Raw genomic sequence first — 15,548 nt, forward strand, 5'->3', positions numbered from 1 at the left:
CAGGAGTTGGACAGATGTTGGGCAGATGTTGGGCAGGAGTTGGACAGATGTTGGGCAGGAGTTGGACAGATGTTGGACAAGAGTTGAGCAGATGTTGGGCAGGAGTTGGACAGATGTTGGACAGGAGTTGAGCAGATGTTGGACAGGAGTTCAGCAGATGTTGGGCAGGAGTTGGACAGATGTTGGGCAGGAGTTGGACAGATGTTGGACAGGAGTTGAACAGATGTTGGACAGGAGTTGAGCAGATGTTGGACAGGAGTTGGGCAGGAGTTGGACAGATGTTGGGCAGATGTTGGGCAGGAGTTGGACAGATGTTGGGCAGGAGTTGGACAGATGTTGGACAGGAGTTTAGCAGATGTTGGACAGATGTTGGACAGGAGTTGGACAGATGTTGGGCAGGAGTTGGACAGATGTTGGACAGGAGTTGAGCAGATGTTGGACAGGAGTTGGACAGATGTTGGACAGGAGTTGGACAGGAGTTGGACAGATGTTGGGCAGGAGTTGGACAGATGTTGGACAGGAGTTGGACAGGAGTTGGACAGATGTTGGACCAGGTTTGTAACTTCCAGGACAAACTGATGGACTCCGGCTCCCTGCAGGTGATTTTGTATAAATTTATAGGTGTTTAAATGTTTTATAGTTGACTTTAGTTTAATGGTAATGGTTATTTTATTGTCCCTGAAGGGAAATTAGTTTACGGCATGTCCACATAAAACATATAACAACACATGTTGTAAAAATAAGACCAGAGATCAACCTCTCAACATCACATCAAGTCCTTTTACAACAAAACAGCCGACGCCGAGAAGGAAGCAGCAGAAACTCTGAACACAACACGACCGAATGAGTCCTTCTGTCCACAAGTTGGACCTGAGTCCTTCCTGAAGTCCAACCAGCTGCTTTAACTTTACCAGCCTGGATTTGTTGACCAAACAATAAAACTTTTATAAAACGGTGTCATCATAAAACAACAAACCAAGGACTGTGTTTGTACATCAGCCTTCTGCTCAAACCCCTCTGCTCTGAATAAATTCAAACTGAGGTAAAACAACAATTCTTATCAGAAACATTCGGTTTAAATACTTAATTCAAAAGCTGAACAGGTGAGTCTCTCTCTCGTCGCTCTCAGCTGATCCACAGCCGACCAGAAACCCTTCCTGTCGTCTCCTGACCCAAAGAAGCAGCAAGTTTGAGGAGAGTCCTAAAACCGACCCACAGGTGAGGCTCTAATTAACTCAGGTGTTGTCACCTAACCAATCAGAAGCTCCCAAAGCCATGACATCATCACCCGGGCTGATTGGGTGCATCCTGACCTGAAACAGGGACGGCTCAGTCAGTCAGTCAACACCCGGTCAGTGTGGACTTCAGTTGATCCGTCAGCCATGGTTCTGGTTCGACCCGAGTCACGCGGGGCTGGTGAAGCAGGGGGACTTCCTGTGGAGGCGCAGCCACGCTGAAGAGCCAGGTCACGGAAATCAACAACAACAACGGAACAAACCGGTCGGTTTAGGAAGCCCTGGAGTGGTGCTGTGACACCAAAGAGGTCAACGAGAGGAAAGACGACCTGCAAGCAATCTGTCAACAACCACACACACACACACACACACACACACACACACTAAATGTCAAAGTGGAAGCCGAGGAGCCACCACAAAACATTTCCACCCCACGCTGCTGTCAGCAGACTCCTTTCATCGTCTGATGAAACACAAACAATAACTCCACCGTGGGCCACAGTGAGACGACTCTCAGCTCCATTTTTGTTGGTTAGCTGTGACGGCCATCACATTATCATCTCCGTTTACCCGTTGGCGGCGGGCGACCTCCTTGGAAATGGGAAATAAAAGGAAGGAAATGAAGAAGTGGACCGGCTTCACTTCCTTTAACTCCAAACCACAATCGTCTGAAAAGTCAGAGCTTCAAGGTGTCAAAGACGGAAACACTCAAGAATTACCACAGAACTGTGCAATCATGTTCCCCTTATTTGACCCAAATATAACATTATAATATGGGGAACGTGTGTGTGTGTGTGTGTGTGTGCAGCTCCAGAACCACATGAAACTATATGTTGATAAAACCGCACACCCGACTCCGCACCGCAGCATTTATCTGTCATCTGCAGAAATTACTTTTAATTTAAATATTACCAAACCTCTTCATTCTAATGATGACCTTTGACCCCACGGTGACCCCTGACTGTCTACGACTCCTGAGTGTTTCAGGTGTGTGTGACCAGATTCTGCTTTTTTTACCCGCAGCCGTGAAAAGAGGGCGATGATGTAATTACCCATCTGTGTGTGTGTGTGTTTGTGTGTCTGTGAGTGTGTGTGTGTGTGTGTGTGTGTGTGAGTGTGTGTGTGTGTGTGAGTGTGTGTGTGTGTGTGAGTTAGAAAACTTTCTAACAGTCGAGTTCTAATAAAACTCTCAGTAATCATCGTATCGACTACGTCACCAACAAGCCACAGTGTGAGGCTTTGGCTGCTGTTTAGCTAGCTTTAGCTATTAGCTATGGTTTAGCTAGTTTTAACTTTTAGCTGCTATCTTGCCCATTTTTTGCTTTTAGCTACTGTTATACTTTTTTTTTTTTTACCTTTTAGGTATTGTTTTGTTAATTTTAATCTTTAGCTTAAGTGTAGCTAGTCTTAGTTTTAAGCTACAGTTTTGTTAGCATTTTGCTAGTTTTAGCAACTGTTTTGCTAATTTTACTCTTTACCTTCTGTTTAGTTAGCTTTAGTTTTTAGCTATAGTTTTGCTAGTTTTAACTTTTAGCTACTATTTTGTTAATTTTAACCTGTATCTTAAGTTTAGCTAGTTTTAGAATTTTGCTATGATTTAGCTAATTTGAACTTTTAGCTACTATGTTGACCATTTTAGCTACTGTTATACTTATTTTAGGTTGTTGTAGGTTTTGTTAATTTTAACCTTTTAGTTACAGTTTAGCTAGCCTTAGCTTTTAGCTACAGTTTTGCTAGCTTTAGCTTGTGTTGTGCTAATCATGCGTCAGCCATGTTTGTCTGTTAGCATAATATCTCTCGAACCACCGGGCAGGTTCCACTGAAACGCTCAGAATGGATTCGTTGGATGAACGTCTGCAGCACGAACTTTAGAAGTGAATCCAGTTCAAGATGGCCGCCACAGCTAGTCAGCAGTGGCCGAGCCAGAAACCGCCACTTTGTTTCTTTCAGTCGGGTTAACGTTACTGACGGGTCCTGATGAAAATGATTCTTTTTTTGAGATTTCCGCTTGTAGTAAAGCACACACACAGATGCCAGTTTATGGTTATGCGTTAGCATTTGCCTGCAATTTGTTTGAAGTTCTCAGCATCAAAATGATCTCTCTTCCTCTTTTTCTGGTTAAAGATAAATCCCCACCAACCAAATCAAGCAGTGTTGATTGTAAAGACACACACACACACACACAGCAGACCACAGTGTTTCAGCAGAAACCTGACACGGTTATTGTCTCTGCACGCAGATTTCTGCTGCACTCGTCTGTCTCACTTCTTCATTTTGCTGCCGGCAGCTGCAGCTGCTGAGCGGCTCGACCGCATCACTCAGGAGAGGAGAAGAGTTACAGTAAGAGCAGGAAGACCTGACGAGAGGACCGGCAGCGGGTCCCGCGGGTCGACACGGGTCGACACGGGTCAGAGTCGGGCTCTGACGGCCGAGCCGAGTGCCAACGTGGAATTAAAACCAGTCGAACTGACAAAGATCCAGATTAAGATCATCTCATGATGCTGAAGTTATTTAGGTCAAACCTTAAAAACAACATTTCACACGTTGAGGCCTCTCAGCTACTACTGCACCTAATTTTAGCTCGATGTCTGTAAACCTGACTGAGTTTAAACGTTTCTGTTGGCCGTGGCGGCCATCTTAAATCAGTTCTGGCTGCACATCCAACAGCTCTTTTATCAGAGGTTCCTGTGGTCCGTGAGATAATTTGCTAACAGACAAACAGGGCTGACAGCAGTTAGAGACGATGCTCATCTACCACCACACTAAATATCAGCTCAGAATTTATAATATTAACAGAATTACAGACATTTTTGTGTTTATTAGGGCGGCCATCTTAAATTGGGTTGGTTTGAAAAGTCAATCAGCTGGTTCAAGAGATATCTTGCTAACAGACAGAGAGAGTTGGAAGTTGGGGATCAGTCTCAGCTACTACCACTCCAAATTATAACTTCAGATCGCCTTGCTGCGGCGTCCATCTTGAACTGGGTCAACGCCAAAAAGCGAATCAGTTCGAGCCGTTATGTTAAAATCCAATCAGTGGTTCCTGAGATATTTTGCTAACAGGACAGACAAACAGGCAGCTAACCCGAATCTCGTGAACAAAATAAAGAAACCCTAAAACGAGCTGACACAATGATCTGATAAGCCGACATCAGAAGAGAAGAAGAGCGAGTCTCTGGTCGTCAGGTCGGGTACGACTGCACAAACAGGAAGTGACCGGACGCGTCTAATCTCTGCTGACAAACAATAACGGGTACAGAGTAAGCCCTGAGCTGATGGGACATTCTGTTCAGACGTGTCAAAGTGTTAAAAGTTCCTGTAGACTGTGGTTAATATGGGTAATACACGCCTCACCTTTTCGTTCCAGGTTTAAATCGACTCCAACCCAAAGTCTGGTTTCTTTGGTTTGTTTTATTTGGTCTCTTCAGTTTGGTGGGCGATTCTGTAACTGCCCTGTGTCACAAACCACCGGACAGATTTTATTAAATTTACCTGCCAGAAAGTATTCACGTCTAAAACCGATCAACTCCAAGATGGCTGCCGCAGCTAATCAACCTCAGCAAACGCTAAAATGGCAACAGCTTAGTCAGAAAAAAATTCAAGAAACGCGAGTTTGTGACACAATCCAGAGTTTGTGGATAAAATGATAGGTTTGGTTTTAATAAAATATATGATTTGATGAGGAGCTGTTAGCTGAGCTTAGCTCGAACTCCTTCCTGATTGTTTTTAATCTCAGATGACAAAACTAACAAAGGTGTTGTGTTTTGTGGTTAGCGTGGTTTATTTCTGTTCATATCCTGTTAGCTCAGTTAGCTTAGCCAGAAAACCCTCTTATTACTGTCAACACTGCTTTTAAAAAGTAATTCAACCTCCAAGAACAAAGAAAGAGATAAAATATCTGCATCCTGTTAGCACAGTGTGGCTAATGGAGCTAACATCAGCCGAACATCGGTTTGTGTCTCCATTCGGCTGATTTTCGTCTCAGTTTAAACTTTTTACAACTTGTTTCCACTGTAAATATTATCGATACGAAGGAAACCACGAGCTGCGTCTGCAGGCGAGGAAATAAATAAACAAATAAATAAATAAATAAATAAAATTTTAACAGTTAGCACAAATATAGATCGGCGCAGCTTCTCTTTGAAACAAACATGGCCCCTTTTAGGTAAAAGCAGCCGCTGTGAGACGTTTCCACTTCCTGAAAGAGAAATAAACACGACTGACCATCAGCTGGCTGCTGTTAGGAACAGTTAATATCTTACCTGTTTTAGATGGAAAAACAGCTTAATTCTGATCAGATTAACGAGCTAAAGGCTAGTCTGGGACAATTACTGCTGGTCAATCTGGTCAGGATTAAACTCTGTCTGTCCACAACAGGTAAGATATTCACTGTTCAAGCTCTGAACTCTGGTCGTGTTGCCACAGAAGCAGCGACGCGAGCGTCACGGCAGGACGCGTGTTTTCAGGAGCGTAACTGTTACTACAAGTCGTCGGTTTGATGCCGCCCCACGGGTTCAACAGGCTGAAATCCAGACGAGCAGAAAGGTGGAGAAATGTTGACGGACTGGATGGTTCACTTAAACCTGACGTAGCTTCAACTTTCTTTACACCAATTGTTGTTAAATGTTACAAAAAATGACAAAAAAGAACGGTTTGCTTGTGAAAGTCTGCTCTGATTTACAGGAAAACAGAAAAAGCAGAATATATTTTATTCAGCACATATTTAAACTTTGTGAGGTTAAATAACACAAACTCCAAACTTCCGCCAAGGAAGAAAACTCTCCACGTTTCACGTTTCCTGAAAGTCCATTCACATTTTCCTGCCGCGGCGAGGACTCAGTCAGGTTTACGGCTCCTGTCGTGGTAGTAGCCGAGAGTCATCCCCAGCAGACACTGTGAGCTCCAGCTGGAGTCGGCCCAGTTTGTTAGCAAAATATCTCACGAATGGAGATAGAATGTGAGGTGGTAGTAGCTGAGAGTGATCCACAACAGCTGAATTAGTTAAAGAAGCTGAAACTGAAACAGCAGCCAACAGAACTGTAGCTAAAAGGGTACAATTAGCTAAAAGCTAGAAATGAAGCAAGTATGCTGACAGGGATTTTAAAGAGCTCAGAGTTTAAGGATTCGAGGAGATCTGGATGCATTTCTGAGGCAAATAGTGTCAAAATTAATAAACATTAAATAGCTAAAGCTAAATAAATGATTTCGTAAACAGGAAAAGCGTTGAGTGAATGCTAACTCAGCATCACCTCTCTAAGTCAGAACGTCTGTATTTTGTGCACAGATTGGATCATAAAGGTGGTCTGACGCCTGTTTGCAGCCTGTTGGGGGCGTCAGACGGATGTCGGTCCAGCTCGGTGTCCGGGAGCTGCAGCAGGAGGCCTCGGAGGACGGTTTCCTCTGACGCGAGCGCAGCCTGAATCTCAAGAACTCGCAGCCCTCAGAGTCACGTTCTGTGAGTCGCTGACCTCAGCGGAGCAGGTAAATCTGGTTTTCCACGTGGCAGCAACCCCGGCGGTGCAGAGTCACCTGTGCTCAGGTAAAGGTGCACAGCTGCTGTTTCCCTGACGCCTTTATTTACACACAGGAAAACAGCAGAGGTCCATTCAGAGCAGAGCAGGAAGGTGCGAGCTCAGTTTAGACTGATTCTGTGAAATGTCACTATTCAAATGAGCGTCTGTGGGCATGGTGACCATTTGGCTCATTGCAGCAGGAAAGAGGAAGTCCACAACACCATATAGTGTTATATCTGCTTCACACACACAGACACACACAGGTTCTGCTCAGTTATCTCCACTGCTGCCCAAAAAAAGCTCCTTCAGCTTTGCCACCCTGTCAGACGGAAACAAACTCTGTTTAAATGTTTCTTAAATCATAATCACAGGTTTTAATTCAAAATTCTCAGGAAAAGTCACCAAACTCTCAGCGAAGCTGTTTTGTCTGCCAACATGAAACACAAACAATGTTTTCTATGTTATCAGCAAGAAGCAACAACCAATATTAACCAACGAATGCAGCAGAAAAATATTCAGATTTCTGCTGTTAATGAAACAAAATCAGACGGGAGAGTAAATAAGGACAGACAGCGTTAAACAGAGGTCTGAACGCCCTCAGTGGTTTGGACCTTTTAACAGCACATATCTGGTGGTCTGAACACAATCCGTCCAGAGCCAGACTACAGGACCTCCTGCTGATTTAATGTTTGTTCTGATTGTTTTTGGACCCTCGGTGGTCACTGTAGGCCAATCACAGAGCAGTCTGAGCAGCGTTGGGTCACATTATATTCACCTCATTAAACACGGAGCCGACGTCTGTCAGCTCTGTGTGCTTTTTTACAAAGAAAGATAAAAATAAAATCCTCAGTCTTTGCTCCGACACGGAGCTCAGAGTCAATAATCATGGCGTGTGACCTTTAGCTTTCTTATTCTCCACCTGGTGTGTAATTAAGGTCATCAGTCTACAAAAATGTGACTCAAACGGCTCTGAGCCGCGTTAAAGTCAAAATAAAAACAGCTCAGACGTCTGAATGTGTCGTTAATACAGAACCATCATCAGAGCTGTGTGTGTGTGTGTGCAGGTAATTTATCACCAGGTGTGAACAGACAGGTCAGAGCTGACCACCTGCAGCCAAATCACCCCAAATCTAAACAGCCTCAAGGAGACAGAAAGATCTGAATCAGGACAAAAAGGGATCCACTCAGCGGTCAACAGTTTGACCCTCAGATGAGAAACTAGCGCCTTCGTGTCGGAGAGTTGAGGTTTCAGTCCGAGTCACGCAGCAGAACAGAACCTTCATTCAGGAAACTCTGACGCTGCGTTCAGGTTTTCAGTTTGATTTTCTGAGGAAAGTACCAAAAGAATCCTTTAAAATCCTGTTTGCAGCACGTAAAAAAACAAAAACTTTTCATCCAAACATCCGACCATTTATTGACCAAACATCATGATTTGTGTTTCAGATGCTTCATAGATTTCCAAATATAACATTTAATTCATATTTAACAATATTTAGTGTCCATTTCAACTATAATTACTCTTTAGTCTTAAACAAACAGTATGAAAGCATAACGTGGATAAATTAGTAGTTATTTTCTGAATCTCCCTCTGCAGCGGTCCACATTATTATTTTTACAAGATGTGGGTTATTTTTGGAGAAAATGCTGCAATTTGTAGATTTAAGATGTTATTCTGAAACAGAAGTCTGTTTACTCTTCAGCCTACAAACAAGCTTTGGGTTGATTCTGACAGAAAGGTCAGTTACTGTTTTTAACCCGACCTTTGGTCCTATCAGGCTGTCAGGAGATAACTGGCCTGAAGACGAAGCTCGGACCCATCATCATCATCATCATCATCGTCAGCGGTCTACGACAGGAGAGCCCTTCAGGACCGGCTCTGAAAAACCCAATCAGTCAGATGCTCCGTTCTGAGACAGGAAACGCGTCACGATGTTCTCCTGGTTGTTATCGCCCGCCGCCGACGTGTGGACGGCGGGCAATAATGTCGTTCCTTCTGATTCAAAATGGCTGCTACAGATTACTGACCTAAGAGAACACGACTCGGGTCATTTCGCAGATACTGAACCAAACTTTGGTTGATGCTCATATTCTCAAGGTTTGACCAAAACAAGATTCCTTCAAGGAAAACTAAAGCTTTCATTTTTATTTTGTCTGATCACCTGAATGTCTCAGTTTAGAAAGTCATATTCAATAAATGTCAGAAGAAATGGGAACCAAATCTCCGGTGACTAAATAAATCTGTCGTTGAGTAACGCTTCTGTTGAAGGCCGAAAATAAAACAAGCAGCTGCTCGTCAAAAAATAAGTTTACCGAAACTTTAAATCAGCGTGCAGCGAAAATGTGAGTAAAACTGACAAATTTACCAAAAACAGCTCAAAGTCTGAGGTCAGGGGTTGGAGTTACTTCTGCTAAAAACGCTTTTAATGTAAAACTTTAAGAAACAAGAAGTGGTGGAGGTGGAGGGGGTGCAAATAAACTAAAAATAAAATACCTTAAAAAGGCAAAACGTCAGTTTGAGTCACCAAACGTCAGCGTCTCTTAACGTCCACAAGCTTTCCTCAAAACCAAACAACAAATGAAATAAATCCTAAAACTGGGTCTAATTTCAGTTCATTCTAAAAACCAACTTCTCCTTCCGTTGGAGTAAAACGATCAAGCTTGTTCTTCACATGAATACTTTCACTTCTTCTCAAACCACTTCCTCTAGCAGGGCGAGCGCCTGAGAGTTTCTGATTGCAGGGGACCAATTAAAGTAAAATAATTCATAAAACTCCTCAGAACGTGGCTGGAAACCAGGCTGTGGAGTGGGACAAACGAGATGCTCTGAAACGGGCCGAGGGAGCCACAGAAGTATGCAGACGTTCGACACGCCTGACTCGAGATGAATGCGGCTTCAGGTTTGTTGTTAAAGCTGCGCCTGTTTGATTCAAACTTAAATGTTTCTAATTTAACGAGCGCTCGGCAGGTGACGGCTGGTTTGACTCTGACCTTGTAAACTTCTCCGTAGGTTCCTCCTCCAACTCTCAGCAGGATCTCGAAATCATCCTGAGGGTTCTTGGTGGAGATATCCAGAGCCGCCCTCTGTTGGAAGTCCATCTTTTTTTTATTGTTGCGCGACTCTAAAAGTCCTCCTGAGGCATCTTTATCTGCTGAACGCTCAGAGGAGGTGAGCTGAGGAGGAAAGGCTCTGGTGCCTGACTCGTTTCGCTCAACCGCTGTCAGAAAAAAAACACACCTTCCTGTTTGTTTCTCAGCCGGCTGCAGATCCTCCCCGCTGTCCCTCCCTCCCTCCGCCTATCTCACACCTTCCTCTCCTCTCAAACTGTTTGCTGCAGCTCAGTCGACTAATCCAACTTTGTTTCCTGTCGGGTGGGTGGTTGTGTCACATAAAGAGAGGCTGACAGATCTATATGTCTGAGCGCGCACATGAGCACGTAGCCTGCAGCTGAAGTCACACTGGTGTGTGTGTGTGCAGACTGGGCACGTTTCAGTGCTTGCACATGTGCAGCTTGTAGCTGATAAACTGCAGTTTGGGGTTTTTCAGTGCAGGTTTCAGTCTGAGCTTCACACCCGCTGATCTGTGTGTGTGTGTGTGTGTGTGTGTGTGAAAGTGTGTGTTGCAGCTCTGCAAAAAGAGTCACTCATGCTTGGAGCTCCCTTTCTGCTTCCTGTTCATATCCTGTTCAGAAGGGGTGCCCTTTAGAGCAACAAGTAAGCGTTTCTTGAACCACCACCTTTAAAATCTGTATTTTATTAAAAATCTGATGAGAACTGAGCGGACAGGACGATAACATGCATGCTCAAATCTATCTTTGTATTTCAGATTGTTTCTTTTAATCATCCCTCGCTGCAAAGACCCTAAAAATGAACTCCTACACCCTGAAAACCACCGGGTTATTTTGATAACTGGGTTAAAGCTGTTGGGTTGGTTCTTTCGGCTGCTCTCTGATGAGGAGGCGCCACAGAAACCGTCTGCATCCAAGGCCAGCCTGAGGCAGCGCCCTGAGGGCAGCCATCGTTAACCTGAACCCCGACCGACCCGGCCGGGCAGCCGTTTGCTTTGGTACCAGCTTTACAGCCGACACCGATCCGGGCCTGGACCCGGGACAGGCACAGAAAGAACCCGGTTAGTTGACCTTCCTGACACATGCTGGGCTCAAACCTTTTAATAATAAAAATAAAAACAGCTTCACATCTGTAACACTGACTGACTCACATCCATCTTGGTGTTGGTTAAGGTCAATTAGCTGTGGCAGCCATTTTGTGTTGGATAAAGTCCAAAAGTTAATCAGGTGCAGATGCACATCCGGTGATTACCTTCAGAGAGTTTTATAAAGATTTGCCCACTGGTTCGTTGGATATTTTGCTAACGCTTCAGACAGAATCATTATCACTTCTTGGATCTGGCGGCGAACAATAAAAACTGATCTCTGCTCACAGAGATGTTGCACAGATCAGAAGCTGATCCATTAAGGGTTAAATATTAAGAAAGGTCACCATCTGTGTAAAGATACCATCTTCATCGTTTGACATTTCTGGTCCTTGGCAGCCGACCCGGCAGGTCGGCCCACAGACACATTTAGGTCTGTTCACAAACACCCACATGTGACAGACATAAAACAGAACAGTTCACCACAAATAACTGCCTCGACCTCAACAGAGGGGGAGGACTGATGAGGAGCAGAAACTGAGGAAGAGCAGAAAAACCTCTACATGGAGTCAGATTCTTCTGTACGGAGTCCCCACTTCTTCTTCTTCTTCAGCTGTTCTCTTACCAGGGGTCTCCACAGCGAGTCCTCCTCCTCCATCTAACTCTGTTCTCTGTGTCCTCTGTCCTCACTCCATCTCCCTCCATGTCCATGTCCTCTTTGTCTCTAACATCCTTCTGTCCCTCCTCTGCACATGTCCAAACCGTCTCTAACTTTATCTCCCAGTCCTTCAACCTGTGCTGGACCTCTGAGGACCTCATTCCTAATCCTGTCCATTCTCGTCCCTCCCAAGGAGAACCTCAACATCTTCAGCTCTGACACTTCCTGTTCTGTCTCCAAACCAAACAACATGGCTGCTGTGACCTCATCTGTTAGTCTGTCCATCACCAGAGCAAACAGGAAGGAGCTCAGAGCCGATCCTTGAGGCACTCCCATCTCCACATTGAAGCTATCTGTCCCTCCTCCACCTCTCCACTGTCCTGCTGTCCTCAGACATGTCCTGGACCAGTCTAACATACTTCTCTGCCACTCCAGATTGTCTCATACACCACAGCTCCTCCTCAGCACCCCAGTCTTTGAGGTTTTACACACTTATTGCCATCTAGGTTGTTTTTTTTTGTTCTGAAACATGTAGTGATAAGAATCTGACCCGGTCGACTAACATACATGTCCCGTTCAACACAACACATCACTTTCTTTCCCTTTCTTTGTGCTTTTCTCGTGAACTGGACGGCTGATTTTAATCAAACTCTCAGAAAGCAATCATTGAAAACATCTACAGCTGATTAACTTTTAAAGTAAACGCACATCGTCGACCTGAGCAAACACACAAACGTCTCAGACGGTTTTACTGAGCTAAAGGTTGGTGTGGGAGTAGCTGAGAGTCATCAACAAATACTCCGCTCTTAGCTCACACACAACTAGATTACGTAACAACGACTCTTGTATTTAAGGTGGCAGGAAATATCCATTCCTTTGAGGGTTCTTAGGTAAGAAACCAGTTTGATAAAGACAAAATAAACAGTTCACAACCAAAGACGTTTAGTTAAAAGCCGAATGTTCTGCTACTTTGAACACAAAACTTAAAGCAAAGATTTCTGAGACCGTCCAGGTGAATCCCGCCTCGCACTCAGAGACCCCTGGAGGTGAATATTTACCATTAGAAAAATCTACTTCCTGTCATGAATTCACTCCCACTGCAGCCGACTGTGACAGGGCGGAAAAAATAAAAGTTATTTTAGTTTTAGCCACTGACCTCAAAATATAGCTGTACAAAAAAAGTGTTTTTCGTTTTTATTTTTACTTAGTTCAGTTTATTTGCACGACTCCAAGTCACAACAACTTTAGTTTCAGGGCTCGGAACAAAAACGTCTAAAACATTCACATAATTTATAAAACTATTAGTAAAAGTTACCCACCTCAGAAAGCTATCAGATCTTCACTTCATCGCAGTCAAATATCCTGAGCAGCACGGTGGCGACAGGAAGAAACCTCCAGCAGAACCAGAACCAGAACCAGAACCAGGCTCAGGACGAGCGGGGTCAGAGAGGACAGGAAAGAGACACACACATAAAGATGGACACGTTAATGACAGAAATAACTACAAATACACAAAAGTATTTGCTCGCCTCTCCTCATATAAACCTGAGGTCGTCCCATTTAATCTGATGTTGGCCCACTCCGCTTCTAGAACAGCTTCCACAGGTTGAGGAGAGTTTCTGGGACTTTTGGACCATTCTTCAGACACCAATGTTGGACAGAAGACTCTCAGTCTCCGCTCTGATTCATCCTGAAGGTGTTCTAGTCGAGGTCAGGACTCTGAGCAGGCCCGTCAGGTTCTTCCTCATCCTCGTCTTTGTGGACCTTGCTTTGTGCTCAGCCATGTTGGAAGGGACTGTCCCCAAACTGTCCCCACAAAGTTGGGAGCAGGAAATTGTCCAAAATGTGTCAGTATGCTAAAGAATTAACAGTTCCTTTCACTGGAGATAAGCAGCTGAAAACCAACCCCACACCATGATCCTCCCTCCACCAAACTCTACAGTCAGACAAGAACCATTCTCCTGACAGCAGCCAAACCCAGACTCGTCCCTCCAGAGGACACGTCTCCACTGCTCTCGAGTCCAGTGGCAGCAGTCTTTACTCCACAGCGTCCGACTCTTTGCTCTCGGTGATGGAAGGCTTGGATCAGCTGTTGCCATGGAAACCTCCATGAAGCTCTCTCCTCTCTGTTCCTGATCTGAAGGAAACATGAAGGTTGGAGGTCTGCTGACTCTGCAGAACGTTGGTGACCTCTGTGCTCCCCAGCATCCTCTGAGCCACTCTGTGGTTTTACATGGCCGACTGCTTCATCTCTTCCACTTTGTTATAAAACCACTAACAGCTGACTGAGGAATATTTAGCAACATAACTGGATTTACTGAACAGGAGGCATCCTATCACACTGGAAGTCACTGAGCTCCTGAGAGCGACCCATTCTTTCACAGATGGTTGTAGAAGCAGTCTGCATGCCTACGTGCTCGATTTTATCCACCTGTGACCGTGGAGGTGATTGGAACACCTGAATTCAATGATTTGGATGGGTGAGTGAATATATTAGGCAATTTAGTGTATAAACATAAAGAGTAGAGCGAGTAAAGACAGCAGCAGAACCCAAACCAGCCCTAACTGTAGGATTTATCAAAAAGGAAGGTCTTATAATTCGACAGGGTGTCAGCCTCACGGACAGAAACTGGAAGTTGGTTCCATAAGAGAGGAACCTGAGAACTGAAAGCACTTTTATACTCAAATAATTCACATTTTTCACACTCTCTGACTTTTCACAGGTTTGTACTTCTTTCCTTATTATTAGGACTGGTTAACCCTGACCATTACCAGTACATACGTAACCTAAACCTAAACTCTATCCACACCTTAGCCTTAAAAATAACTCCTAACCCTAAAACTAATGTTCCACCATATCAGGACTGAGCTTTGAACCCCAAAAGGACTACCGGTCATGACAAGGCGGGTGATTCTACCAGAAACAGTCCAAAAAAGCTACCAAACACCAGGAGTTCACACTCACATAATAAAGGGTTCACAGCTGATTAAAGAGATTTTGTGTGCAGATTCAGAGAGGAAAATAACTCCGAGATCTGCTGATGTTTTGGATTGCTCACTGACAGTTTCCTTATAACCTGCAGCAGGTAGGAAGGTTCAACTGAGGAGTAAAAGTATTCGTAATTTATTTAGATTTTTTTTTGCAAACAAAACCAAAACCTACAGCTTCTGGTCATGTCAGCTGAAGGTTTCACCGCCATGTTCTGCATCTAGAAGCTTCTAATGGAGCTGGTTGTCCAGCTGCTGCCCTCTAGTGTTGAATGTGGGGAACTGCAGGAAATTAACAGCACAAAACTAAAAAAAATGGGTTTATCGAGTAGTTATTTTTTTAACTTCATTATACTATTAACAAAAAACTACCACTTAATCAAATCTAACAGATTGTCAACAATCAAATAGAAACAGAATAAATCACTAGAACTATAGTTGGACTACTTCTTGCAACTTTATACTGCATATAGAAAAAACGTCAATATTACTTTTGACAGTTCAGGGGGGTGCACCGTTCCTGGAGAACCTCATTACTCGAACAGTAACGATGTAAAACCACCAACGGTGTAATCACTGTGTTGTTCCGCTGCTTTAAATCTGAAACTGATGCTTACAAAGAAAAGCCCCTGCGCTTTTTCCGGGTCAAAGTCTCAACAAGAATGAACAAACTACAGTAAATGAAAGTTAAACTGAAAAAAAACAGAACAGATCTTGACCAACAGGGTGCTCCCACAATTAATACTTTAAAGGGGACAATACTTCATACTTCTTAAGAAAATAATATATACATTACTAGTTTTAAAGCGTGCCAATGTTTCTATTAAACACTTCAGGGGGGTGTACCGTTCGTGAAGGTACTGCAATACCAGGTCAATGTGTGGAGTGGACGGAGCAAGCCCCTATTCCATCTCCCTATTCCAAAACTCAATTTAATATATGGTCCCCGGGTAGGGGACGTATCAGATATTAAACTGATAAGAACAGATACTACACTTGATCTT

General features: G+C 44.0%; 1 protein-coding gene and 1 non-coding gene across 4 annotated transcripts in view; both read right to left on the minus strand.

The window, feature by feature from the left end:
• LOC108250688 (mitogen-activated protein kinase kinase kinase kinase 5) overlaps positions 1-13,442 on the minus strand; it is a 42,403-nt gene extending 28,961 nt beyond the window's left edge. The window contains exon 1 of one of the 3 annotated variants that reach the window (XM_017440687.3): positions 12,876-13,442. Coding sequence is in view for 1 of the 3 variants with exons in the window: in XM_017440686.3 (XP_017296175.1) it covers positions 9,737-9,844 (108 nt within the window). In the remaining 2 variants the exon portion in view is untranslated. Of the gene's footprint in view, positions 1-1,313; positions 1,533-9,736; positions 9,981-12,875 lie in introns of those variants that run through there. The other 2 variants (XM_017440686.3, XM_025002687.2) reach the window with 2 other exon arrangements.
• A 1,937-nt stretch (positions 13,443-15,379) lies between these two features.
• LOC112449907 lies at positions 15,380-15,548 on the minus strand. Its single transcript, XR_003038462.1, has one exon. It is a non-coding gene; the product is annotated as a U2 spliceosomal RNA (small nuclear RNA).

This window comes from Kryptolebias marmoratus, linkage group LG2 (assembly GCF_001649575.2).
Source record: "Kryptolebias marmoratus isolate JLee-2015 linkage group LG2, ASM164957v2, whole genome shotgun sequence".
Taxonomy (NCBI): Eukaryota; Metazoa; Chordata; class Actinopteri; order Cyprinodontiformes; family Rivulidae; genus Kryptolebias; species Kryptolebias marmoratus.